The 27,678-nt window shown below is 45.8% G+C and overlaps 1 protein-coding gene and 1 long non-coding RNA gene across 2 annotated transcripts; one reads left to right on the top strand and one right to left on the bottom strand.

Moving 5' to 3' along the window:
- Positions 1–6,410, top strand: GC (GC vitamin D binding protein). Its single transcript, XM_040556190.1, has 12 exons — positions 1–156; positions 1,914–1,983; positions 2,442–2,574; positions 2,678–2,889; positions 3,610–3,742; positions 4,239–4,333; positions 4,650–4,779; positions 4,868–5,070; positions 5,296–5,428; positions 5,580–5,677; positions 5,932–6,064; positions 6,157–6,410. Exons 1-12 carry the CDS (start codon positions 96–98, stop codon positions 6,208–6,210), a joined length of 1,455 nt encoding a protein of 484 aa, XP_040412124.1. The 5' UTR covers positions 1–95; the 3' UTR covers positions 6,211–6,410.
- Positions 821–27,678, bottom strand: LOC121069747. The gene is made up of 3 exons (XR_005819593.1): positions 27,235–27,678; positions 26,965–27,072; positions 821–974 (listed from the first exon to the last, which is right to left on the bottom strand). It is a non-coding gene; the product is annotated as an uncharacterized LOC121069747 (long non-coding RNA).

The following is a 27,678-nucleotide window of genomic DNA, read 5'->3' on the forward strand; positions in this document are numbered from 1 at the left end:
TATAAATTCTGGTTTGGGTTACCCACTGCTGCTTTTTGCACAGGGAGGGAGAGCAGTGGCGGTGACTGCTGTCCCTGCCGTGGCCACGCTGCACCATGAAGGCGGCTGTCACCCTCCTGCTGCTGCTTTTTGCCACAACCCACGCTGAACACCGAGGTAAGAGCGCTTACCCCCGAAATCCTTGTACTGCTGTGGCTGCAATGGAGTTGTCACCCTGTACTAGACAGGGTCCATGATACCCTGTGTATTAATGTCAGTAAACTCAAAAATGGGGTTTTCCACCCCTGGCTCTTTTTTCCGTATGGAGCTAAGTGAATTGAATGTCTAGGACTGTGCTCTCTGCTCGCAATGAGCAACATTTTGCTTCCTCTGCTGCTCAGCAGGGAAGCATAGACCTGCTAAAAAAACCTAAACAAACAGCCAAACATACGTCTTCAATACTGGATTCTGAAAAAAAAAAAAAAAGGAATTCAAGACTTCAAGACACATCTACAGCTAGACACCCTGATGCTCATCCTGGTAGGACGGTCTGCAGGTTTCCCTTCCTTCCAGGGACCATCTCCCTGGTAATGACAGCGACAAATCCTCAAACAATCACAGCAAAGTGCTGTCTGCCCTCTTCATTCCCTCTGCTTCAGAGATGTATTTTTCTCTGCAGAAATGCTAGGATTTGTACCTACTGCTTGTAGCCACAGAGATCCCTCTTGCTTTTCTATTCCCAGAGCTTTGCTTGGTTACCAGCAGACAAATCCCCCACAAATGGCCTCTAATTTCATGCTGAAAGCCCCAGAATTACCTTTTTACAAAAACTTCTTCCCCCCACAAGTACAACCTTGCAAAATTATCCTTACCTTTTTTTTTTTTTTTTTCTCCTTACTGAAGCAATTTGACCTTTGGCTGATATAACAGTGTATAACCCTGTGGTTTGGGTAAAATGACCTCATGTCGCATTGGTGGAGGACGGGGCTGACACCCTGCCGAAAAAGCAAAGGGGAAGTGGGCTAAAGCAGAGATTTGGCAGGAGCGTGAGAGATGCAGACAGGAGAACGTAGCTGTGGCTGGGATCCCAAGGGGGGGGTGAGGGGGTTCTTTTCTGGTCCAAAATCCCTAGGGAAGATCATGTCAATATTGCAGCAGAGAGGCCAGCACAGTATCAATGTTTACCCTGACAGTAGCAAAGTCTAAGTGATACCTTTTTTTGCAACAAAAAATCAATACTACGTCTAAGGGATGAAAGAGAGGCTGGGGATGTGTTTGCTGCTGCCTGCTCCTGACCTCCGCAGCCCCAGATAAAAACCAACACTGTCTGTTTCAGCCATATAGAAATGTCCGTGTGGGTAAGGGCCGAGTGTGCTTGACATTTTCCCGCAACTCTCTCAACTACAGGGAGGGTTCCTCCTTCTCCCCCTTGTTTTGGATGCAAACTGCAGCAGCACAACCCAGGTAACAGAGCCACTTCCCCCAAATGGGCTGGGCAGCAGCAGCATTTTCCCAAGCATTACGGACTACAGCCAGGTCTGACATGAGAGGAGAAGCTATTGCATGCTAAAAAACAGCCCTAAAGTGAATAAGGCAAGATTTCTGTTTTCAGATGAGACCTGTGTGATTTAGGACTGCCAAGAAGGGAAATGAGAATGAGAGTAAAACACAGACATGGTATGAACATCTCTACATAAATATATGGAAAGAAGAGAAACATCATCTCAGCTCCCCAAAACAACATGAAGTACTTCATAATGGTTTTCCCCTGCAAAAGGAGAAATATCTGAATTATATTCTACAGAAGGCTCAATGGAGCTGAACAGTGCTGGTTTTTTATTTGTTTCTGCAGGGAGAAAGGTCATAGGAATGAGGCACCCACATAAGCAGAATCAGGGAACTGATCCCAAACTCTTCTTTTTCTGCATTTACAGGTAGAGCGTACGTCCGGGACAAAGTATGCCAAGAGTTCAAAACCATGGGGAAGGATGACTTCCGAACCCTGTAGGTACCTCCTACAATATTTACCTTCCCAAATTCAGCATGCAAATTCAGCATATAAGCCAAGACCCCCCTCCCAGAATTAAAAAATAGCTTGGAAACTGGCAGATTTATTTGGTCATTTATTCACTCCCTGCATACAAGGGCTCCTATTACTCTAAATGGGCCTACCTACAGGAGAAAGGCTTGTTCCACAATTGAACTCCTCAAAACCAGTTAGGTGGCCAAATAGCAAGGAATCATAAGAGCTGGTGCACATCCCCCTGGCCATGGAAGCCCCAGCCTGAGATCTGCTCCAGGCAGAGACCAGTCACAGTTTTTGAGGACGTGCTGCTGGTTCTTGTGGGACTAACGTTGATGCTCTCCATGTGGTTTTGTTAGACTGAGTTTCATCAGGCTGATGTTGATGTGGGCTTTTAGAAAACACAGTGAGTTCATCCTCTTGTTGCCTTTGCTCCCAGGACCCTCATTATGAACAGCAGGAAGTTCTCCAATGCCACCTTCGAGGAGATCAGCCACCTCGTGCATGAGATTGTCTCACTGGCAGAGACCTGCTGCACCGATGGCGCTGACCCCTCCTGCTATGATGCTGGGGTAGGTTGACCGCTACTCTCTGTCAGTCCCTAAAACCGTGGACATGTTCAATTTGGTGGAGCAGCCTCCAACCCCAGGCAAGCATCCTTCTCCCTTTCTGCAGTCTTCAGCCCTGTCGGCCAAGTCCTGTGGCCCCGACTCGCCCTTCCCTGCCCACCCAGGGACGGCCGCCTGCTGTGTCCACCATGGCCTGGAGCAGAAGCTGTGCCTGGCTGCCCTGCAGCATCCACCCCGCCAGCTGCCCCACTACATCGAGCCCTCCAACGAGGAACTCTGCCAGGCCTTCAAGAAGGACCCCAAGGACTTTGCCGACAGGTAAGGGCTGGGAGGCTGGGCCAGGCTGGAAGAAGCACTCAGTCTTGCTGGGATGCCAAGCCAGGGCGCACACATGCTGGTCAACATCTGGATAATGACAAAAAGTTGATAGCAATCTGGAGGGCTTCTTCATGTTCATCCTGAAGCCCATCCTTTACTTTCCTAGATGGAATATAAAGGTTTCCACCTTTCCTTCACTTAGGGCCACCAAGCTCTCTCCCAATAGTCACCATTTCACTTTGCAAAAGTGCCTTGACCATAAAGAAGCTGTATTAAACACTGCAGCACTCACCAGTGCTGCAGCCAGACTGACTGCTGCTGTCCACGGGGATGAGGAGGTGATAACACCCTATAGCTCACACCACTACATACATCTTGCCCCTATGCCACTGTCCCAGGCAGCAGCACCCATTGCCATGGCTCTTTGCCAACCCTTTTATGGAGCTACCTGTGCATCCAAACAAAAGGTTGGTGTATTCTGTGTTTGGACATGTCACAAGGAAAGGATTCGACAAAATGGATGAGGGATGGAGGTGGCTTCTTCCCCATGCAAGCAGTTAGAAAGGGACATCAGGTGGGTCAATGGCTTGATGTAATAAGCCAGCAGCACAGGAAGGTGCCTGAAAGGCTGACATCCCCAGTACAGCTATAACACCCCAAAAAACACATCTGCAACTGAGTACCTGGTGCTGGGGTGTTTGAGGTCCACCTCTGCCACAGGTTCCTGTACGAGTACGTCAGCAGCTACGGCCAGGCACCCTTGCCTGTGCTCCTGGGCTCCACCAGGAACTTCCTCTCCATGGTCTCCACCTGCTGTATATCCCCAGCACCCACCGTCTGTTTCCTGAAGGAGGTGAGTCTGCTCCCCATGCCCACTTTGCCCTTTTACTGTTTTGCCCCACAGATGCCCACAGCCATGGGGGTGTCTCAAACTCAGCATTGCTCATCCCCAGCCCAACAGCATGAAGCTTGCTGGGTTGAAATTTTCCGTTTTTCCTCTGCTTTTGCTTCTTCTCAGTTTGGGGGAATTTGAAGTTAAATGACATGGTCTGAATTTCCAGACATGAGCGAAGCTGTTAGGAAATCCACCTGGGTTTTGGTAGGACAATTTTCATGAAGCTCTAATTAGCATCAAAATTCTGCAGAAGTAGTACTGTTGCTTTTTGCAGTAGGTAATAAAAGGAGGCTGAATTACAGGACTGCTCACAGCATAACCAAACAGCAACTCACCAGGCACAATATTTTTTTACCTTGCTATGGAGAGGTGGTGATGGAGAGGTTTCCATTGCACCTGGAGAATATCTCCACCCTACCACCCACTCTACAGCCACATCTTCTTCTTCTTGCAGAAACTGCAAAGAAAAACCCTCTCCCTACTCACACTGATGTCAAACAGGGCTTGCTCCCGCTTCACGGTATATGGGAAGGACAAAGTGAAGTTCAGGTAAAAAGGGGAAATGGTGTTTTCTGGCCTTTAATGCAGGTCAGCAGGGGAGCGCTTTCCCATTTCAGATGGCAGTTCCTTTCTGGTTTTCACCAAGATATATTCCAGCTAAGATGAAGGTTACTTCCACAGACCAAGGCTGGTTGTTCTGTGTGGGAGTGCTTGGGTGCTACATGCATGGATGACACACACACAGTGTGTAGGAAAGACAAAAAGTGCAAATATAGGAATATTAGAAGTGCTTACGGTCACTATTTAAGTTTGCGGAACAGAGGAACTGAAATCCTTACGTCCCATCTATGCTGTGTCTGCCCAGCTACCTGACCATGCTTGCCCAGAAGATACCAAGTGCTTCATTTGAGGACCTTTCTCCTCTGGCAGAGGACGCGGCCGAGGTGTTCGCCCAGTGCTGCGACTCGGTGGCTGACGACTGCATGCAGAAGAAGGTAGGGCAGCCCTGAGCCCTCCCCAGGGCTAGAGGGCTCCCCGAGCAGGATGCTGAGCCCCAAGTCCCCTCTGCTCCTCCCCCCACAGTTATCGGAGCACACTGCAAAGGTCTGCGCCGCACTGTCGACCAAAGATGAAAGGTTTGCCGACTGCTGTGCAGGAAAAAACATTATGCAAAACTACTTCTGCATCTCCACCTTGAAACCGGCCACAGCCCCCAAATTGCCTGAGCTGCAGAAGCCGACCAACAAGCACTTGTGTGGTGACAATGGGGCCCTCCATGCCAGAAGGTCAGCGCCCCAGAACCCACTATATCTGGTTTTCTCACCCTCCTTCTCATTACACAACTTAATAATTATTAGGACTTTTCTCATGGTAGCCCCAAGAGACCCACACGCCATGAGGAGAAGGGCTTGGAAGCGTAGGGTGTGCATCGCTGTCGCATCCAAGAGCTGGCAGCTTCAACAGGCACAGCCAATACTAAATATTAACTTGTTTTCCCTGCTCCACTTCAGGTACATGTTTGAACTGTCACGGAGGCACACCAATATCCCTGATGTCTTCCTTGGCAAACTGTACGATGCATCTGAAAACGTCATCAGGGAGTGCTGCTCTGCCAAGGATGCCTCTGCCTGCCTTGACAGCAAGGTGACCGGGAGGGACACCTCTGTTTTACACACCATAAACTCCCTTGTCATTGCACACTGCCTCCCTCTCCAGCTCCTGCATCCCCCAAAACCCTCCACAGAGGCTTTTTCCAGTCCTGGTTGTAGAAATCCCCTTCTTTTATGCCACACAGCGACAGCAAGTGGGAGGAGAGCTGCCCACCTTCCTGGAAAACGCCAACCAGTTCTGTGGACAGTACAATGAGATGAATTTCCTCGACTTCAAGAAGAGGTAAGAGCTCATCACCCTCTGTTGGTGCTCCCAGAAACTCATATTTAAAATTTGGCTAAGTCTTTGTCCTTGAAACCTGGCTGTACAAGCTTCACTTCTCCCGTGGCATCAGGGAAGCATTTCCTCAGATGATGCCATCAGAATTTGGCAAGGTGTGCATTGTCTGCACCATGGTCTGGAGGTTGAACACAGCCAAGTCCCTACAAAAGCCCACCCCACATTGATACATCCTCCCCTCTGGCCCCAAACTGTAGGCTGAGGGACAGCATGAAGCAGACTGTGCCAGAAACCAGCCCTGAGCTGCTGACACAGCTGGTGGATCAGAGAGCTGATTTCGCTTCCACATGCTGCCCAGCAAACTCGCCATCTCTTCATTGTGCTGCACAGGTAGGGCAGCATCTCCCACTACCCCACATCACATAGAAGGCAGTCACCTGCCCCAAGCTCATCAAGGCTCATTTCCTTTGCCCTGCTTGCAGGTGACCGCATACCTGGAAAGTGCATGCAAGCAGGGTTCCTGTGTGCTGATTTAGGTGTGGAACAGCAAAAAAACAAGGCGGGGGGTCCCACTGGAGGATGTGAAATGCTGCTGTTTCCCAAACCAGGAGGGGAAGGAAGCATCCAGCTTGTATCCTCCCCAGCTGATACATCACTGCAGCCATAATAAAGATACTAAAAAAAAAAAAAAAAAAAAAAAAAAAAGAAAAAAGGATCTTCACCCTGGGGAACACCCAAACCTTGCTTTCTGTGTGGTCACATTGGGGCAGAGCATGGAGGATGGAGGGGGGCCGGGAGTGGTGGGTCAGATAGTAGGTGGGAAGGGGAGGTCCCGGCTCTGGCTGTGGGAGCCAATTTTCTAAATCATTAGTCAGGAAAACCTAAATCACACATCAAGCACCCACACAGATGGGGTTGCTCTCTCTGGGTGTTTGGACATTCAGTCAGCCAGAGTCATGAGCCCATCCTCTGTGATGGGACTTTTGGGGCCCTCTGCATTAAGGCAGAAATAAAAAGCCCAAATTTCACTGGTTTGTACTCCAAGACCCTCATCCTTCTGGCTCCCTGCTAGCATTTACCCCCCAGAGCCTTCCTGCATGCCTGAAAGCAGGTTCACAGCTCTGCCCTGCAAAGCACAGGCTCAGTTTTTGGGGAGTGCAGGAGAAAACAGTCAGGAGAGAGAGGCAGCAACATCTCAAGACGTTTGCTATTCAAAATAAAAACAAAAAATGTTCAGCAGCACTCCAAGAGATGGCGCCTGTAACCCAGGGAAATGAGTGATGCACTGTGCTTGCAAAATCTAATAGGGAACATGAACATGATTTAGACTGTTGTGAAACAGGTTAGTTTTATCTTAGTGATTGTGTGTTGTTGCACTAGTTGGCCTAGGCCCTGCTGCTCCCCAAAGCAGGCAGAGCGGTGCTGCTCCCAGCACCCCCAAAAACAGACCTGCACAAGGCTGTCTGACTAGGCCCCACATATATCTCCATTCTGGAAAGTCCCCCTTGCCACCCCCTCTGTACCTTCCCATAAAGCACTTTTAAAATGGTGAAAGAACTCCTTCTTCCCAGTGCTACCAGTGATGTGAAAAAACAAATAATTTTATTATTTTTTTGACTGGAGGGGTGGAAAAAGAGGCTAGGCAGATGAATGAAAAGTAGATATACCAACAAAAATAGACATACAAAAAGCTCCAAGTGCAAACCTAGGCTGTGCTGGATAACGTCCAGCTTTACAAGATATTGCAACCACACACCACAGAGCTGAGCTTACTTGCAGAAACAACATTTTTCTTGACAAGACTTGGTACTAGCAAATTTCCTGTGGATTTAAGGAAATGGACTACATTGAGGACAACCCTGTGGTCACTTCACAGTGGTTTTAATCATGGGCCTCCGAGCCCTCCATGCGTAAAGATTATTCTCTTTTTCTGTGTGCATGTCCTTCCACAAACCTTTGCTGAAGTGGGTTAAGAAGGTATTGCCCCATCCTTGTCAGTTCCAGGTTAGAATCTCCTGCCCACAAGGGAGCCTCTGGTAAACAGCTCTATCCCTTCATAATCCCACTTTTTTGGTGCCAGGAAGAGGTTTTAACAGTTGGTGACATGACTACTTTTAAAGACTAGTTTTAAAGGTTTTCAACACGAGCCTCAGCACTCCCTTAGCAAAGTGAGCGCTTTCCTTTGCCAGACACCATGTGAGTGATGCTGTGCCTCCTTAAAGAAGCTGGATGCCATTCCAGCCCACACCATGAGGCCGTAGTGGGGCAAGGAAGCCACAGTGGGGCAGTGAGGAGCGCTGGGGCACAGCCCCTGTGGCGGCAACACCCTATGGTGTCCTCAGGGAGGCCATTATGGGGTCCTGTGGCCGCCATTTTGGGGCTCAGTGGCCACCATTTTGGAGCCCGACAGATGCCATTTGGGGCTGGAAGCATCGAAGGGACAAACAGGACGGTGGTTGTAAGTCACGCCTTCTCCTCTCTCGCCCTTGGTTTCAGCCCTGTTTTCTCACAGGTTGAGCACCAAAACAACTTTCCCGTGCCCTGAAATGCGTGCAGCTTGCGGGGAGCGCTGGGGAGAGCAAGGTTTGGGATGGGAAACACTGGTGGTTTTTTTAGCACTGCTCTTCCTCACTGGAGGGGAGGGGGAGAGCAGTCTCAGAACGACATTTAAAAAAAGCAAACCCATGCCTTCGTGCCGTCTCCTAGCGTCTTTCAGGAGCAACATCAGCCTGGCATGAGGTGCCCCTCCCAACGTTTTCTTTGTGGTGATTGAAAATTAACATTTCTGCTTGGTGCGACCACCCGATGTCAAGGTCTGCCATGCCCCCCACACTGTGGGGTATGTTTCCCCATGTAGCAAGTGGGTGCAGATGGGGCAAAATCGTGCCAAAAAGGCTTCACCCCATTACTTTGCCAAGCGATTTTTTTTTCCCCTCTGATCCCTTTGCAGAAAAGCCACCACACGTGCTGTCTAGGAACCTTCACGGAGCACAGAGCAGAGGTGGACTTCGCAGTATGACCCCAAATCAATCCCAGGGATTACTGAGGTATGTTCCCCTTCTTGCTTCATAAACACCATCTGCTAGAGGTTCCTCAAGGCTTTTCCGGCCTCCTGCAAGGGTGTCCTACCAGGTTGCACCCACACAGACTGGCACATTGGCTGAAACTAGTTTACCTTTACACATGGCAGTTTTCCACTCCATATTCATCATCCTTGCTGCAGCACCTGCCTGCACCTTTATTCTGACTGGAAATTTAACTAGCATGGCAAGTAAATAGCATGGTTTTAATCATAGTGACTAAACTCTGTACGCTATTTTGTAGCCAAAATATATATTTACATATTTAACTAATTTCTAATGCTGTTGTCTAGGGAAAAAAAAAAGGTGGTTAATTGTAAGGAGAACTAGCATTTATTTCTGCACGACTGAAAGCTTTCCAAATGCCTCTTCTGTTTTATAGTTTAAATGATCGATTAGTTACCTTTCTGTACCCTGAGGTATTAGCTTAAAGACTGGGTAGTGGCTGAGAGTTTTCATTGCTTTCTTGTTACCTATAAACACAAGCGTGGCAGAGCTGGGTCATACAGTAATTGTGAGGCAACATCACTATTGCATAAGGAATTAAAGTACAGAAAGGCAATGTCAGCCCCTCCTTTTGCGCTAGGTATCGTGGTCAGTGACCTGCACAGCATGTGAACCATTTTACTGATGTAGTCACACATCTTTTATTGATAGGCTTTGGTTGGGAATAGGGGAAAGAAGGAATGTTTACCTCAGAGTCCAAATGCATATCAAACAGTCCTTGCAAAGAGCAGAGGCCCTGGCTGCCATTTCAGGGAAACAAAACTTTGCCAGTAACAAAACTCATGTTTCCAGGGAACCTCTGGTCTCTTAATGCAAGCTCACCTTAAAAAATACTGTGCATGAGACTAATGGCCTCAAATTACAGAGACAGAGAAAGTTCACAGCACCTTATTAATCTGCCATAGAAAGTACCCATCTAGACATAAAAGTCAGGCTATCTATTTCCTCACAGTAACCTTGAAGTAATTCAATGCCTTCTGCTTGGTCCTCTTGTTATGTAGACATTTGGTAATCCCCTTTGGCCTTTTCTGTCTAAAAGTCAAAAGAAGGCTTCAGAATATTGAATGCCGGACTTCAGCTGCACCAGCAGATCTGTCTGAACTCTCCATGGGTGTACCCCTACCTGCCAGTCTCCTTGGTAAAACAAAATAGCTGAAGTCTGTTCCCCATGTGTCACACGATGGGGGCCCTTCTGCCTTGAAAGGAGTGAAAGTTGAGCTGCTTCACTGCTTTTTACATGCCATCTAGCTAACGTGGCTGTACAATAAATGGGCCGCAGTAAAGTGAGGAACTCCCTAACCAGAAGGCTGTTCTCCTTCCTGCAAAAACATACCGTGCAACGCAAAACAGTACAGCACCCCCAAATCATGCTTGTATGCTTTCCATTTCTACCATGTCACCTCTAATCCTAAAGTCAATTCTGGTCTGAGTTTCAAGACTTTGCCAGAGCTCCGCAAAGATATGCCTGTGCACATTTTTCATGGCAAGCCTGCAAGCCAGCCCAGTTAAGGATTTTGGGCCACTTTTCTTCTGTTTTAAGTTTTGTCCTGTACCTCTCTTTAACTCAGAAATGATTATATTCACGGCACCTCCACCTCACATTCTTCACCTACAAAAGCAGCTGTTATTCCAAGCAAAGCAGCCTGGAAGTGAAATATATACCTCTTCAATCAGTTGTTACCAACACTTTGCTACATGGTAACCTCTGTTAACTTGGGGTTTCCTCTGTCCAGGTGTAGGCATCCTGTGAATATGGTAACACATGCCATGTTTTTTCTGGGTGCCATTACATGGAAAAGTTCAAGGGTAGAGCAGGAAGGATGTACATACCAAAGTGACACTAGCTACTGAGAAGTGACCTACAGCAAGTCACTGTAATATGCATCTATAACTGCTGATGAGAGATGAGAGACTTACATGTGCACTGAAAAGAGAAAAATGATTGTTTTGGAAAGTCATTTTTAGGGGCTCTCAGCCTGGTATGGCCTAATAGGGACTGTGAAGAGTAAATGAGTGACCCATGCTATATCTCCTTGTGTGTGCCTGTCTGTCTCTCCCACAATTTTTATACACACACACACACATATATATGCATGTGTGTATGTTTTAAGCACTAACATAAAAGTTTTGGGGAAATGACAGTGGTGAACAGTGTGGGAAGGCAAAGGAGTCAGTGCTAGATCAAAGACCATATTAATGTGTGGTAATTACAAAATAACTGCAACAAGCAGAAAATCAGATGTCCTAGGTCAGCATGACATTACCAATGAAAAAAACTGCAGGTCAGCCTAACAGGCAGGCGCAGAGGAGCTCGGTATGGTAAAGGGGACGTTCCCAAACGTGACAAGATTAAGCTGTCATCCCATATTCTGGACTGGGCCCAGAAAGGTTACGCTGACCCACTGGATGCAGAGAAGATGGAAGGTATTTTGAGGTGACTCCTTCAGCATCAGGGATGTATCTTCACAGCAGGGAAATGAGGTGCAGAACATTTCTAAGCCCATCACAGAGAGAAGTAGTTATGGTCTCTAAGATGCCTGTAGTGGTGGCTGCTGGGCCACCAGACAACACACAGACGTTGGACTTACAAGGTGTAAGAAATGCTCCTTCAGTATGGTACCGCATGCACATTGTCAACAATTTATTTTGATTGTAAAGGAGTTGAAGTCTCATCTCCATCCTCAGGGAATACTGTGGCTCAATAAAATCACAGCTGTATGATGCGTCATATCCTTTGCCTCTTTTAAGGAATGAAACCGTATAGGTTTGGCAATACTATAGAAAAGCGTACCTGCTCTGAGTAGAGGTTTTCATTCATATTTCAGTTGGCTCTATTAAAATAATCCGTGGTACTTTCAACTGCTACTAAAATCTCTCAAAGAGGGGAAAACATACAGTCATTATTACTGTTTCTGCTCTTCACACAAGAACAAACTTACATGAAAACTGGAGTAGAGAACACAAACAACACCGACTTAATAAGAATTTATCACACTTTTTTTTTTTTTTTTTTTTTTTTTTTTTGCTTTTCACAAGTATTTTCATTCTGAAATTAATTTATTACAAACAGGGATAAAATTCACAAGCTATCCTGTTCAGAAAATGTTGTTATAAGTATTTGAACAAGTATCAAGGGCCTTCTGATTAAATAGACAAGATCTGAGACACAATTACATTAAAAGACTAGCAAGCAAACCTGCTGATCCCAGTCACTCAGCTTGAAGAACAACCACTATGCAATATGAAATACAGAGCAAGGCTGAACTCCACAATATTCAAAGAACAACAAAGCAAGTCAAACACTGATGTCTCTAACAGAAGACAGAGGATTAGGTCCGGTGTTATGTGTTTCATGCATATTTAATCCATAGATTAGATTTTAAAATCAACTGTGGAAATCAGGAGAATCTACCAGGAAACTCAATATTTCAGGCTTCTCCTGCACGATGTTCATATATATAAACTGAGGAAGCACTGCTATTCCCCAAAACTCACGCAAGAATGAAAAACACCCAACATATTTTAGATTATAGTCCCGCATGTTTGGTTTCCTACCCCTCCCCTCCAAGAGAAGCACAAGCAACATGAGGTTGTATTTGTGTAATGCATTGTACACAGTGCCCTGTGTTTGCTACAAACGACAAACATTTTTGTCTTTTCCTTGCAATTGGTTTGCGATGGTCAAGTGGCTTCTCCCTATCCCCAATGTAACATTTGGAAATACAGAGTAGAGCAGCAAAGCCACGGAAGATGCACAGTTCAGCCATTAAATCACTTGTGTAATCACTCCCCTTGTGTGTGTAACATTTTACCTCCTGACAAGTTTGCCAAGTGTCTGCATATCTGTGATTTTTGACTGCCTTGTGTGCACCAGCTGTAACGTACCCTGCTTGGAAGGAACGTACCCTGCTTGGAAACCACTCTTGGAATTGATCAATCAAATTCTCAGGTGCCATTTTCTTAATTTTACTGATATACAGACCACTTAACTGCTTCTTTCCTTTCTGCTGCAATTAGCGAACTGCCTGGCTTAGAAGAGTTACACAGTTTACAGTGAAACGTCTTTTAAACATATTGGTCTGGAATTGTGAAGTGATACTATGCTCTCGAACAGCTGTCCTGATAATGGGAGCCTTAACAGAAGGGAAATCAGCAGTCTAAACGAGAAGGGAAACCCCTATATTCCTTGAGGAAACTAAGAACAGAGGTGTGCCTCTCTTTTTCCTAAGAAAAGGGTGCCCATACATATCTGTGTGGTGTTGTACACACTTGTTGCCATTGCTCAGCCAGTAACACAGAAACAGAAAGCAGATGTTTCCCACTGCTATGTCTGCAGTGGTCAAATCCATGAGATCATAGACAAATACATAACTGTGGGATATTGTCCTGTGTACTTCAGAGATTTTTTAACCCCCAAAAACATGGAAACCCTTTCACTTCCCATCTCCTGCAGCTGTCATTCACTGTATTTCCTGAAACTGCACAGCTAAGTTAAAAAAATAACCTGTACTGAAATGTGTTTTTCCCATTTAAGCAACAAAGCAGCAGGCTGTGCAGACCCACTGTGGATCCTGGGGGGTGTCTAAATGCCCTAACACCACAGAGCAGCTCTTACTACTGACTGTGGGCTGCCTGATCCCCAAAGACACTCCTTAGAGCCCAGCACCAACAGCTCAACCCAAGGACTGAGAGAGATGGAAATGACATGGGAGAGAGATAAGACTTTGAACAGGAAAGACTTGGAGGATCGGTAGCTGTCAGTAGTATCCTCTCAGCCATTGCCGAGATCTCCTGTGCTGTGCTGAGCCCTTCTGGGGATCTCACCCACAAAGCCTACTTTTTCTGTTCAGGCTTTGATAGCTCCTGTTGTTTCATGTCTGCATTTCACTTGCATCACAAGAACCATTCAAGCAAATTTCAGAGCTATGCTTTTCAGCTGGTCATCAGGTGATTGTTTATAAACATAGCAGAAATCTGAATAGAGTTGATGCGCATCATCTGCTACCTGTATTGGATTTCTCTGCCATTTGTAGGAGGCCAAGTTTTCAGATGCAGGACATAAGTCAAAAGCAAGAAAAATTACCCACCAAAAGTGCTTCTGTGACAGAGAAGTACCTCTGGGAAGAAACCCAGTTTAAGACAGAAGATAGCACAATTACCAGCATATCCTGTAAGACTTTAGAGTAGATTGTTTTGAAGACTATTTAATTTCAAACATTATGAGTTTGGGGAATTGACCATCCCATCCCTGTAAGATGTTGTCGTTAAGCGTGGCAGAAAAATGTTGTGTTTTTTTTTTTTTGTTTGTTTGTTTTTTTAAACTCAGAAGTATGGAGCGCACTGGGCCATAATGGCCCATACACTGACCTCAGGAGGAATCCTGCTAGAGAGACAAAATACCTGACACACCAAAAGCAGCTCCTAAAATAGAGGAACCTTTCAAAAGATAGCAAGCCCCATTAAAATACCTCAGACCCTTCTACCACAAAATCATGCAGCTGGTCCTCACCAGCTCTCAGTGCTGGTGACCTATATCTTCGTCTACTTATTGCCTTCACTCATGCACTCTCCACATGGCATTGGGCATTGCCCAGGACGCAGGACCACTGCCATGGAGATAGGGTGACAACAAAAATGAGAACACAAGGGTCACAGCAAGTGACTTCAGACTGGAAGCGGCTGCAAGCCTCCACCTAGGTTACTGCAATCTGTACCTTCAGGCACCGTGACTCCTGCCTGGAGCAGAGCTGTCGCCACGCTAGCCTGAACATACACACCTTTTTCTTCCAGCCGGGGACTTTCTACAACATTCTCCAGTCATTTCTTGCAACACAAGTTAGTGTTTAACAGGCCGAAGTCTAGCCTTACAGTGCAGGCAAAAAGGTCACTGAACTGGCTTCACTAGGAAAAAATAATGCAAGAGCCAGCCTTTCACTTAGATGTGCTGAAGTGGAGTGGGATGTTTAATTTTAAAAAGCAGTGAGAAATCTCTCAAGCTTTCAGTTTATCGTGGACACTTGCCACAGAGAGAAAATACTGTCATTGTGACCGACTGTGAATAGCCAAAATAGTGTAAAGATGAGGAGTGAATGAAGAAAGATTGAGAACAAGTCCCTCGGTGCCAGATATCAGACTTCCTAGTTTGTTTTTTTTGTTTCTTTTGTTTCCTTCAGAGAAATATCCCCACACAGCGGTCCCGTCATTACGTGCCATCACAAAATACCCAAGACCTCATTGCCTGTCTTACTGAGTGGATTTTCAGCTTATGTAAAATAAGCTTCTCTCTCTCTCTCTTTGAGGTTGTGCTTGCAAGAGGATTAATTTTTTTTTTGAAATGCTGGGGTATTAGAAATTAGAAATTAACTTCTCTGCTGAAACCAGACAGGCTGGCAGACACACATCTGTTCTTAACAAAAGGAGAGGAGGATGCGAGGGAGACCTTTCATACAGTCAGTGCTAAATTGCACTAGTGTATTAGAGGCACTTACTGAAAAGCTGAAAAGGCCACATTTCCTCTTGAAGTGTGCTGACAGCTCTGTTTTTATGAACCTTGTTTAGGAGAGGTTTGTTTGTTTGTTTATTTGGTTGATTTTTGCATTTAAACCAAACATATTTCAAATCCTCTGAAGTCCCTGTAAAGCATAAGAGGTTCCCCAAGTTAGAACGGTTAACCTAAGTAAATTATGCTTGCACGAGGCTTCCAATACCATAACTAGCCATCAAAAACAACAAAACAAAACAGCAACTATAAAAGCAGGGAAACATGGAAATGGTTCCTTCACGCAGCATTTCACTGGCCAGCCACTGGCAGAAAGCCCTTGTAGTGCCTCTGCTGTTAGGGGAAGCAGAGCCTCAGCTCCATCCAAAGACCCAGCCCAGCAGCTGCCTTTGCAGCCTGCTTGGACAGACACCAAACACATGCTATTTTCAGCCCAACATGGGAAGCAAGTTCCAACATCCAGGCTTTCTTGCAGGGCACATCTCTGCCAGCGCCTCTGTCCCGCGTCCCGCTCCCCACCTGCTCTCATGTCCCATGTCCTTCCTGAGGAAGAGAGTTCAGGTCAACTTAAAAAGACAGATTCCCAATTTCATCCTTGAATCCAGTAAGACACTCGTTTTTGAGGCATTATGAATAGTGTGCTCTGATGACATCTTGGGATGTACACACATCCCTGGCATTTGTTGGCCTATGAAACCTTACACATCAGCCCTTTAGCAGAACTTAATTCAAGGTGCTAATCTAGCAGATCTTTAAGTTCTTCACTCTTTCTCTTTTTTCCTAACAGCACCTTTCAGTCCTTCTTCCTGCTGTGATGCTTCACCCCTTGCCATTATTTTCTTTTTGTACTTTTTCTACCATTCCCAGGCATGCATAGGTGAGGGAGGGGACCACTTTTTGCATTATTTTGAGTTTCCGTACACTGCTGGAAGGGCTAAGTGCCTTCTGGTGCTCCTTTTCTTCACATTTCAGTTTTTCCTGGAGGAAAGTGTCATTCTTTGCTGGTTGGAAAGGACGCAGGAATGACAGCATAGAGCCAATATCCCCTTACCGGAAACAAACACGTTTTCATGCAACATGTGTACAAAGTCCTTGTGGTCCTGCCCAGACAAGTTTTCCGCTGAAACACTGATGGTGAGGCAGACAGGAGCATGCAAAATACTCATTCACCAATTTAGGCATCCCATGGCCAGCAAAAGGAGTTCAGAGACACTGAACAGTTCAGTCAACCCTTAAATCACCTAAGACCCTTATCTGTAAGGTGACAGGTGCCATATTTCTTAGTGTGTCATTTTGCATTTAAATCCTTTCTGTTTATTCTGTGCTTCAAACTTGCATGTGACTGGGTCAGCAGAGAGGAATGGGATCCTGTTAACCATTTGTCTGCAGATGCATTTACCTCTCTCCTGAGAAAGCTGGGTTGATTGGCAAAGGCTAACTAGAAAGCATAAATACTGTATTTACTCATCATTTTCTAGGGCCAGGTTTCTTGACGTCAGCACCAAGGGTTTGTGAGGTCAATATCTTATATCGTGGGTTTGCGCAGAGGTATGAAGATTCAAAATCACATGGAAGCTATTTTTGAGTGCCCTGCAACCCCTGCTGCATCATTTAATATGTAAAATGTTAGTGAGGTAAGAGCTGGACCACATTGACTCATGTGGCTAAAGCTAACACGTCCTGCTTTCACAGCTGGAAAACCGCGAGGCCGAGTGCATTTTGTTTGTGCAAGGAGATCCATGTCCATCCTAACAACAACTTCTGGGCTTGCGTGTGCAATTTAAATAATAAGCATATTCAGGGAAACAGCGGAGAGCGCTGAAATACTGTTTCAGCCCACCTGAGAAAAAGGAAATCAGGAGGTTGCATTCATGATGCAGGAACTGGGGAATTTCCAGCAGCTAAGCTTGCTGCCTTCGTTGGCTTTGGGCTTACTTGGTGATAAATTGGTAAAGGCAGGTGTATATATATACTCAGGGCTACTTTAAGGGGAGCCTAGTTCTCTAAAGGGCTTTTCTACACATGGTGACTCAGAATAAATAATCTAAATTAATTATGCCACAGCTGTAAAGTAGTTCAGAGATACCGAATGAAAACTCTGTAACAACATTCTCACTTCCTTAGAACAGAACTGACATTCACTTGATTTACCAAGGACATAAGTGTACAACCAAATAAACAAAACCCGTGAACATGCAACTTCCTGAAGCCTCAGTCTGGACAATCAGAAACATGACACAAGCTAGATGTCAGGGGGGAGGGTGCTGGGAAGTGACTGTGTATTTGGCATCAGCAGTTTACAGCATCTATTTTTACCTGTGTTTGAGACCTGCCTCCAATGTCTGAGTCGAAGGTAAGTACCTGAAAACACACCCATTCTCCTTTACAGATGGTCTGAATTTGCAGGGAGGGGTGTGTTTTAACATCTGCAAGAATGAATCCACCACACTCGGTATTCAAGGTTTTGGCTGGGTTTAGGAAAACATTTTGATGCTGTCTTCCAGTTGGCAGATCTCACAGGAGGCTTTCACATGCTTGACAAAGGTTTCAGCAGGGTCAGGCCGTGGATCATGAAAACTGTGACCCTGATGCTGCCTTTGGTCCTGATTCGGGAGCTGTGAAACCAGGGAGTAAACACTGCTCTGCCTGGCTTGCCTGTGCTAACAGGGATGTTGAAATGCCAGATTTGGAGAGAAGTCTTAAATGGGCAGGAAAAAAACGTAAACAAGAACAAGTCGTCTTTCTTTGCTGAACCTCCCCTGCTTACTAAGTGCTATTTATGGGTGAGGAAAATCGTGTAAAATCAGATAACAAAAAAAAGCAGTGGGTGAATCACCATGAGGAGTGCAGAGCCATGAAGATCCATCTTCAAGGATCAAGTTCATGATGACAAAGTGCATCATTTGTCAGTTATTAGCACTGGTACAGTTTGCATGCTTTTAATTCTAATCTGTTCTCAAAGTAGACAATGTATTTACAAGGACAAGAATTTTCAAGTGATCTTTGTTCCTTACCCCTATGTAACGGCTTACACAAACCTGCCTGCACACACTGGCTTTGGCTCTTGCAAAACAAGTATTCATCTCCAAGCTGCCACTGTTGCGTATGCAAACGCAGTGACTGCATAAGCAAAAGCAGTCATCCAAGCAAGGCATTGCCTTTGCTCCAGCATTTCAGACAGCACCAGAGCTATGCTGACGAAGAACCCTTGCTGTGTGTGAAATTGGAGGTTACTGTGCAGCCCCCTTGAAACACACCAAACTGCACGTGCACACAAAGAAAAATAGGTTGTTGAAATTCGGTTACTGAAGTTTGCAGTGAGAACCTGAGACTTTTAGCTGGTACAAGTCAGAATAGCTTCAAAATCAGGAGGACTACGATAACTATTTTTGGTCTTTATAAGCCTCAGAGATAATTCAGAGAGCATGACTGGATGCTCTTTAAATATTGTTACTCATGGTTTTTGCTGAAGAATCAGGAATCTCTCAGAAATACATGACATAGACAGTTTCCAAAGAAATAAGCATAGAAAAGTTTGGCTCAAATCGCTTCTTCATTGGCCTTAAATCAGAGATGCTGATTTCTCTGCTACATTTCTTACTGAGGACTAAATGGAAAGATGAAAGCTTAGGAGAAAATCTGTGAAAATAGTGATATAAACCAGGGCTGACTTACTGGTGTTGGTATCCAACATCCCAACAGAGACTAAAATCCAGTCTGTGGCCCTCCACATGCAATGGGGTTTCTCCCATATCTTCTGTGGAAGAAACTAATCAGACGAAAGGGCATATAAAATCAATGGAGAAACTATTTGCCACCAGCATTGGGTGAAGTCACTGAATAAAAGTTCACCTCCAGAGATCTCGGGACCAAAAGCTAACCTATGGCTCTGTGCAGCTAGCATTACAACTGTGTAAGCAATGACTGCTTACTTTTATGGTTGTGGGACTCAGTTCAGAATTACATCCACACTCTTCTAGGCACTGGTTAAACATACAGGAAGACATAATCTCTGTGTCAGTGTTTACAGTACAAGTGGGTAAGGAGGAAACCATACAGATAACCTGTGAAGCACTGGTCAAAGGTGTCTGTTTTAATCTGGACTTCTTTTCCCCCACCCTCTCCACCAGTACTCATGCGTCCACTCCGCCAGGCAACACTACAACACAACAGGCTCCCTCGCAGCTGAGCAGAGCTGACCTCCGCATTGCATGGGCTGCTGGCACCGCTCTGTGCCTCTGCCTCCTCCTTGCCTTTCCCCTGTGTAAGTCATCACACCGAAAGCCCTCAAAATAACGTTGCCTCCCAGGCCGACAAAAGACAGCCATTCATTTCTGTGCCTAAGCTAGTTTCACTCAGAAATGTTACATTAATTTTAAATACCTTCATATGCTGCCTTCTGCAACATGCAGTATGTCAGGAACTGGTTTTAGCACTCTTGCGTTTTACTTATCTGCAACCTGAACAGGCTCGCCTGGGCTGCTAAATGCAATTTATTTTAGAGTGCAGTGCTCAGTGCAGTTCCCCTCCCTGCACTAGAGCCTGTAGAGCATCCTGAAGGTATTCAAGAGCTGACATAATTGGTTAAGTAATTTCCATAGGAAAAAAAAATCTTGGCCTCCCACCTTTGACCGTGATGATCTTGGATAGCAAATTTATTGAAGGACTTTGCAATGCAAGTGCTCGGACTTGCTTGGCACTGAAACTCTGAATTCCCGCTGACCTGCTTGCAGGGCCTTGCACAGGATCAGAGGGTACTGGCTACACACACGGCACTCTGCTCTTACTTTGTTGCAGATAAGGGACATTTACTTGTTGGTTGTAGTGGCATTATCGTACTTCATTTAGGATATTGAAGGCCAAAATGCGTTCCTCAATATTTCAACACAGTGTTCATTCCTCCCTTCCCCTGGGCATCACTGGGTCTTTTGCTGGAACAGAAGAGAGCGACTGCTCCCTTCCCCATCTCTTGGCAGCATCATATACAGAAAGCGAATGCTCAGTAGCACAAGGACTGTTTTTATTTTGTGTTTGTATGGTCTCCATTGCAACGAAGTGCAGGCCTGTCACTTGGTGCCTGAGCACTATTCCTGCATATCAAACAGCCTGCAGAGCCTGGTGCAGGACTGCACAGCTGCCCTCTGCTGCCCACAGCCTACGCATGTACTGACTTTTGGGTAGCCAAGACCTTGAAACCCTGCTAGAAATAGAGTGGGGCCACACTCTGACGCTGCCTTGTGTGCTCCCCAAACCTGCCCATGGGGACAGGCACCAAATGTCAAACCTGAGCCTGCCTGTGTCCAAAAACCTACAGACCAGCAGCAGCGGCACCTTGGGCAGGTCACAACAGGGAAGGAGCCTCATACCCTAAAGGATGCATGCAGTAATGTTTCAATATTGTTTTCAGGGAAAGAAGTGTGATAACTTCCTTTTGTGATCAAGGAACTTGTTAGTTCATCAGAGAAATAAATAACCCTTATAAAAGCATCAGTACTCAGTTGTAAAACATGCTTGGGAAGTGTGGCAGCACCTGGCAAGTATCTCTAACCTGGGATTTCACCTTGTTGCATTACAGCGGCAAAAAATTGACATTGAGACATCTGTTCAATCTACTCGTCACCACATTCATTTCTGTTTCGTAGTGCTTTTTGTACTTGTTTTCCAGAAGAAATAACAGGTGTTTTTACCACTTCAGCTGGGGATGAAAGACTCAAATCTAATTCATATACTTTGTACTGCTGGCAAAATCTTTTACCTCTATCATACATCACTATACGTAGATAAATTTCTACTTTAGCTTCTTGCTCCTGGTGGTATCCAAGATCTCTTGTCACAAGATACTTGGCACAAATCACAATGATTACCACACATTTAGGTCCTGGCTAGACAGGGTTGTCATAAGAAATTATGAATGCGCTCTTAAAAGGTGTTTGGTTTCAGCCGTGGAGTGTTAGTAACCAGTTTGAGCTTACACTCCTTTCTTTCCCTTTGCTTTACATGGAATTGAGGCTGCTACAAGGAGGGGGCAATGAAAGCTGATACCCCTGCCGGGCCTTCGAAGGAGTCACTAAGCCCTGGCAGCCAAAGCTGACAGTACGCCCACAGCCCTGCAACTGAAACAACCTTTTGTCTCAGCCTTCAGTAGTTTCAGCATCACATTTGTATCTGTCAAATTCAAGAGGCATGTGGTAACAGCTAAAGATTAGAGTGACCTTCTGTGTTTCCAAGAAAAAATTGGAGAAATAAGATAAAATAAGCAAAGAATGTTTCTTCTGTCTTGTGCGTGTTTCTAGGAAATGTGCTGGTGGATAAAAAAAAATGATTGGTGCTTATTATCATTGCAATTCTGAGGGTGATAAGTGCGCACAGAAGTACCCCAAGGGAATTATGAAAGCCTCAGCAAACTGGCAGAGAACAAAAAGACAACCCCAAAGTCTCTCTGGACCAGGCTGCATCACAAATCCTTTTACACTAATACCACAAAACTTCTGGCAAGGGTTTTACTGCAAATAATCAAAATACTTTTGGAGTAGGTGTCACTTCCTGCTGTGACGTTACATCCTTTTGGCTCACAGACACTTCAGAAACCTGAAGTCCTGTCAGTAATCAGCAGCAGTAATCAGGCATGATTATATTTAGATGTTTGCTATTCTCACTCCTGAAAACGGACCTGCTCCAGTCCCTCATCCTGAACCACTAGAGTTACCATGGGACCAGCAGTATCATGGTACACACTGATACACCATGCAAGGAAAGCAAAGTGAAGGAATCTAAGTCCTGGCTATCTCCTGGGACCACAAGAAGCTTCACCAAGTGCAAAATGCCGTAATCCAAATGCCTCGTTTCTGTATGTATTTTAGTACAGCGGCCAGATGGGTCTTTTGGCCTCTATTTTCTCAGCCTTGAGAACTTTGCATAGTGTTTACCTGCAGAAATTCACCTGAATTCAGTGCATTTTCATTCACGTGGATCTGGAAGCAGCCTCTGGGCTCCATAACCCACACTTCAGGGAAACGAGGATTGCAGGTAAATGATGCTAATTTGCAAGACCAGCACTGGGCATGAGGGATTGCGTTTAGCCCTTGAAACGCTGCTCTTTCCTCAGGAGTGGCCAGAGCACCGGATAGAAGCATTGCTGACAGGCACAGAGGAAACTTGACTGATGAAGCTTGACCTAGTACTCCTTAAGTGCAGCAATGCACACCTTGTCACAATGACAACAGGCACAAGAATTTTGGAGCAAAACCCATTTCTGTGGTTGCAAGTGAGATGGCTCCTTCTGAGCCTGCAGCAAAGCCACTCTGCTGATGGATGCCCAACGTGACCTGTGCTGCACACAGAGCAGTGCTTCTGCGATTCTCTTTCGGGTACCCCAGAAATAAGATGCTACCCAAAGACAGTCCTTCGAGATGGAGGGCATGAAATGTTCACTGGGGGAAATGAATAAAACCTTAGCACTTCACAGTACGACAGAGTTAAGAGTTAGCAGCCCTGGATCGGGATTCAGACTCAAATGGGAATTTCTACTGGGGAAGACAAAAAACAACACAGAACCAGACTCCTTTGTGCATCTGTGCTTGTCCATTAAAAACGCCATCATCTTTTGCTGCTAAAAAGCAAGTGAGAAAACACAGCCTACCTTGGCATACGGCTCTGTGCTGCAACACTTGTGCTCTACCCTCCGCATCTGTGTACAGAGTGTGTTTATTTGCATTGGTGTTTGGGCTTCCATTAACTTTAATTATATATGGAAAAGTCTAATTCTGCTGCATCTTCCTCCCTGCAGACTAATTAGGTGAGTGATTGTGTAAAGCCATTACAGCGATTGCATCCATTATTAAGTGTTTCATTTTAGAAATGGACCACTTATCTGAAATACCTCTCAGGACCTTCCCTGCACATCCATCCCTGAGCCAAACAGTGCTTTAGCAGGGCTGGTAGCTGGTTTTCCAGCAAGCTGAGTGACAAGGGAAAAGTTTCTTTACCTGCACAAAGCCCGCAGCCAGCTGACGTGCGACAGTAACCGAGGTGAACACAAAACAATGTTTTGCAACTCGCCAAATGTCAGTCTCAGAGCAAATGAGTACCTCCTTGTTAACCTTTCCAGCTTTGGGACCGAGCCACACTCCCAGCAGGAGCTGCATTGTGCACCCAGGAGGCTTTTCCTGCTCATTTGTGACGTCTTCCTCCCTCATTTGCCATGTGGTGAAGCACTGATTTCTGTTACAATACTTTCTCCCATCAGGTTTCTACGAGATGGAAGCAAACAAATCCAAAGTTCCAGACTAGGTGAGCACAAAGCAGCAGTCTCCAGCCCCCCACTGCTGTTTCAAAAGGCAAGTCGGTCCCTAACACACCAAAACTCTGCACGCACAGCCTACCATATTTCCGTCTTAAGCCACGGCTTTAAACACAAATGCACAAGGTGCAATCACGTACAGAGAATCAGTACTAGAAAGTGCTCCACATCGCAGAACCCGAAAGACCTTTCCTTTAATAATGCTTGCCATCACCAGATCTAGTAGCATCATGCATTGAGCAGGGCTATCCCCTGACTTTTATGTTAAACGTTTTGTGCTAAATTGACTGAGAGCATCAGTGACACACAGACCTGTGGCTACGGACCTGAATGTGAGGTTTGCTTCCCTGTACCCACAGCAGCCACAGCAAAGAGAAATGTGCTCGTCTGTCCCATCCTGTCATTTGGGGTTGCACACTTGTGGGCTAGGATCCTGTGGGATATCCTCCTTTCCTCCCATAGTCTTAGCCCCACAGAGTTTTGGAAGAAAATTGGCTTTTCAGCATTAGCCTGGCTGGCACGGTTCTTGTTGCCCAAGCAAAAACCTGAGCTAAGGCTTGGCCCTGCCTCAAAAGAAATTCCAGTAGCTATTCGTAAGCCATAGGTGTGCCATGTGCAGGCTGGAAGCAAGATCCATGTGATAACTGGAAACTTTTTAATTAAGTGGCGTAATCTCTCCCACCAGATAAAGGAGAGCTCAAATAACTTCTCCAGCAGGAGGGGCGTGCATGACCCTGACGTATGATCGTGTCTCGCCGAGTCGAGATACCCTGAGTGCTGCGCAGCTGCCAGAGTCAACACCTGACCCTTGCCCAGGACAACAGGTACAGCAGGAGCTACTGAACAGAAAAACAACACTTCTGACACCGGAAATCTTTGGGCTGTAGGTCGAGGCCAAATGGGAAATTACCTCAGCTAATCCAATCACCAAACCCTTATGCTCTGCCCACATCCACCAGCTGCTGCCACCGGCAGCCTAACAGGTGAGGAAGAGCCTCACATAAAGGCAGCTTTAATTTTACTGTTACCGTGTGCATGTGCTCACAGTGACAGCGCTCTGTCAACAAGGATGCTGAACTGCAGTATTTGGATACCAAAAAGCTTCTCTCACTGGCCAGCATTCCTCTTCCAGAGGAGTCTCCTCTCCTGCCTTAGTTATTCACAGCCCTGTCCTACCGTCAGGTTTATCCAGGATTATTAGGTATTATGTACTGCTCTCCATCCTGGGCTGTTGCAAAGCTGCTCACGGTCACCTGGGAAGCTTCCATCTGTCTTTTTGCACGGAGGAACAATGGGTTGCACCACACCAGCAACAAGCCAGGAAACATTTACCTAGGAAAATTTCACAGCCCACAGGAGGCAATCTGGCTGAATAAAAGCCAATGAATAAATGTCAGGAAAGCCCCAAGACCCCCTACACACCACCTGGGGAGAATGAAATCCTTGCATGCAACAGCCCCAAAACACCCAGGCCGTTTCCCAGCCCTGCTGCAAAGTGCCTAGAAAGGGCTCCTGGGAGGCACCAGCGTTGCATAGGGCAACCTCCCCCACGACAGCAAAGCCATCACAACCGTCACTGCTTACGCAGGGGCCATCAGAGACCTCGCAGGAACGCCACTGCCTCCTGGCAGCCTCCTTCCTTCGAGCAGGGCAAGTCAAGCAGCGAGCACTCCAAAAAGAGGGCCAAGAGTGGCTCATGCTTTTAAGGGGAAAGGAAAATTAAAAAAAAAAAAAAAAAAAAGAATGAATTGCTATTAAAAAAACCACAAGACACCCTTCTTTATTAAAACCGTTTGACTTCTGAGAAACCCTGGAATGGTCAGTACATCCAGTAACAGCACAGGGACTGCTGGCAGCTCCCTGTTCCACAAAATGACTGCTCAGGGTTTATGCAAGCTGGGAGTATTTACTTGGCAAGCAAAACACCCCTGAGATGTTAGTGCTCATCCCTTTGAGAAAGAGAGCAGAAAACACTTTCATTTTCTGCTGTGAATTGTGGTGTTTTTGTTTTTGTTTTGGCTGGTACAAACATGGAGACATTTTGTTGTGCAATGGCTACAAGAGCAACTCTTATAAATGGGCCACGTGAGGGAGGCAAATGCCTGGTTATGGATTTGGGGGTATAAAGTGGCCTAGGGAGCCCCAGTGGTGGCAGTACCTGGCACAGCACTGGACACAGGCCCCTTCGCTGCCTCCTGGTGCCTGTCCTGCCCAGAGGACCCACTTTTTACCCCATTTTGAGTCTCTTCCTTGCACCCTTAGTGTCATGACAGCCATCGTCTGCAGCAAAGGACACGAGACAGCTTTTCCTCCTGCAATTTTTATTTCAGTGGCTTTATAAACGATTTCAAAAGGTTTGAAAGAAAACGTCGCTGGTTTATATTTTTTAAATTTTTGCTGCTCAAAGCAGCCCTTACTGGCACATCTGTCCATCACTAAAACATCTGCATGCATGTGAGCTTGGCAAAATGTATGCCACCATCAGCACCTCTCAGCAAGGTAGCTCGCAAAGTCAGAGGCAGAGAGAGCTGTGGCAAAGGTACAGTTAATATACTAAAGACAGGAAAACAAACCCAATTACTTCTGCAAGGTAGGCACCGTTCCCAACCACTGATCTTCAAACTGAACCTGCACCTTCAAAAGAGGTCGCTGATACACATCGTGCTGATACACATCTCGGCCCGAGGGAGGCACTTCTAAAAAACGCCGCAAATGCACCGGGAAACGATAACTGCAAACCACACTACTGCAAACCACACTACTGGTGATGAACGTAATTCCTAGAACGGGGCTCTCTTGCACACTGACACACCCATCTACTCAAAAAGTAAGAGGCACCCAGCAGGCACAGGGGTATTTGCATCGTCATGACTGTAGTTACGAAACCTTTTAATGACAAAACACCGAGTGGGGAGGAGTAGGCACCATCCTAATCTGAAATTGTTCCTTTACTTGATAAGCAAAACAATCTTGAGCTGTAAAAGGGCTATTCGTACTAATTGCACTGCTTTTACAGAAATAATTAAGCTGTAATCCATTGCAGGAGCAGTGTCATGATACGAATAACATTACTAATAGTATTGAACTAGGGAAAGAGCGGAGTTGCAATAGGAAGAGCATGCCATAAATTGCTCACGGCAATAAAAAAACACCAAACCTACTGTGCTAATGGGTTGCACAAAGCCACCACGGCCAGATTTCTCTGATAGGAGCACCCAGGCCCCACTGCCAGGCAGACTGTGGGATACTGGCCACGTGCTTGGCCACAGCATGGAGGGCGCTGCAAGCCCATGGGGAGAGCAAACAAATTTACATCCTTCTTACAGGGGCTGTGAGAGGCAGGGTAAGCTGCCTGGGGACTAGGCAGCTGACAACAGTACTAAGTAACAAAGTACCCAAGATTTACCTTTTCGATGACTGCAGTCCATCCAACTGAGATCCTCAGAGATCTGGCTACTGCAGAGGGGATGTAGCATTAGCATCAGTTAACCTACAAAAGGCAGGGTGTTTTTCCCTAAAAATTGGGAAAAAATAATTTTAAATCAAATCTTGCTACAGTCAACGTATGGCATCACTGAGCCTTTTGGGCTGTTCTGGGAACATATGGCAATTTTTATTTATTTATTTTTTTAATTTCCCTGTCAGGAACATAAGATTCTGGGAGAACAATACTCACTTGTTTCTGAAGAGAAGGGGTTAACCAAGTACATAAATAAGCTTTGCCCAGTTTGCACATTAGTCAGTGGAGCTGCTGGTGGCAGCCTTCCACTGCTCCAGCTGAAGGCTCGTCCCTTTGTACACACTGCTGCTTTAGCAGATTACAACTTAGTCATCGGTGCTGGCTGGTAGGCAAAGCTTAACAGGTCAGGGCTAGGGCTAAGAACTTCTGTGTGTTTTCTTTAAAATCAATTTAAAAGATTAGATCCATAAAAGCATTAAAGAAAAGTTGCGGTGGTTTGGAAAGTATTAGTTTTATCTGTTCTCTGTACTACTGACTCTCGGAACTGCTGGGCTGTTTGCTTTCCTAATGACTAATTTCTCCAGCAATTAAGGCAAGAGTTTGTTCTTAAGGCCAACTGCATCCCTGCCGTAATGCCATTGACTTGGAAGGAAGGAAGGC

This window comes from Cygnus olor, chromosome 4, assembly GCF_009769625.2.
Source record: "Cygnus olor isolate bCygOlo1 chromosome 4, bCygOlo1.pri.v2, whole genome shotgun sequence".
NCBI classification, from domain to species: Eukaryota; Metazoa; Chordata; class Aves; order Anseriformes; family Anatidae; genus Cygnus; species Cygnus olor.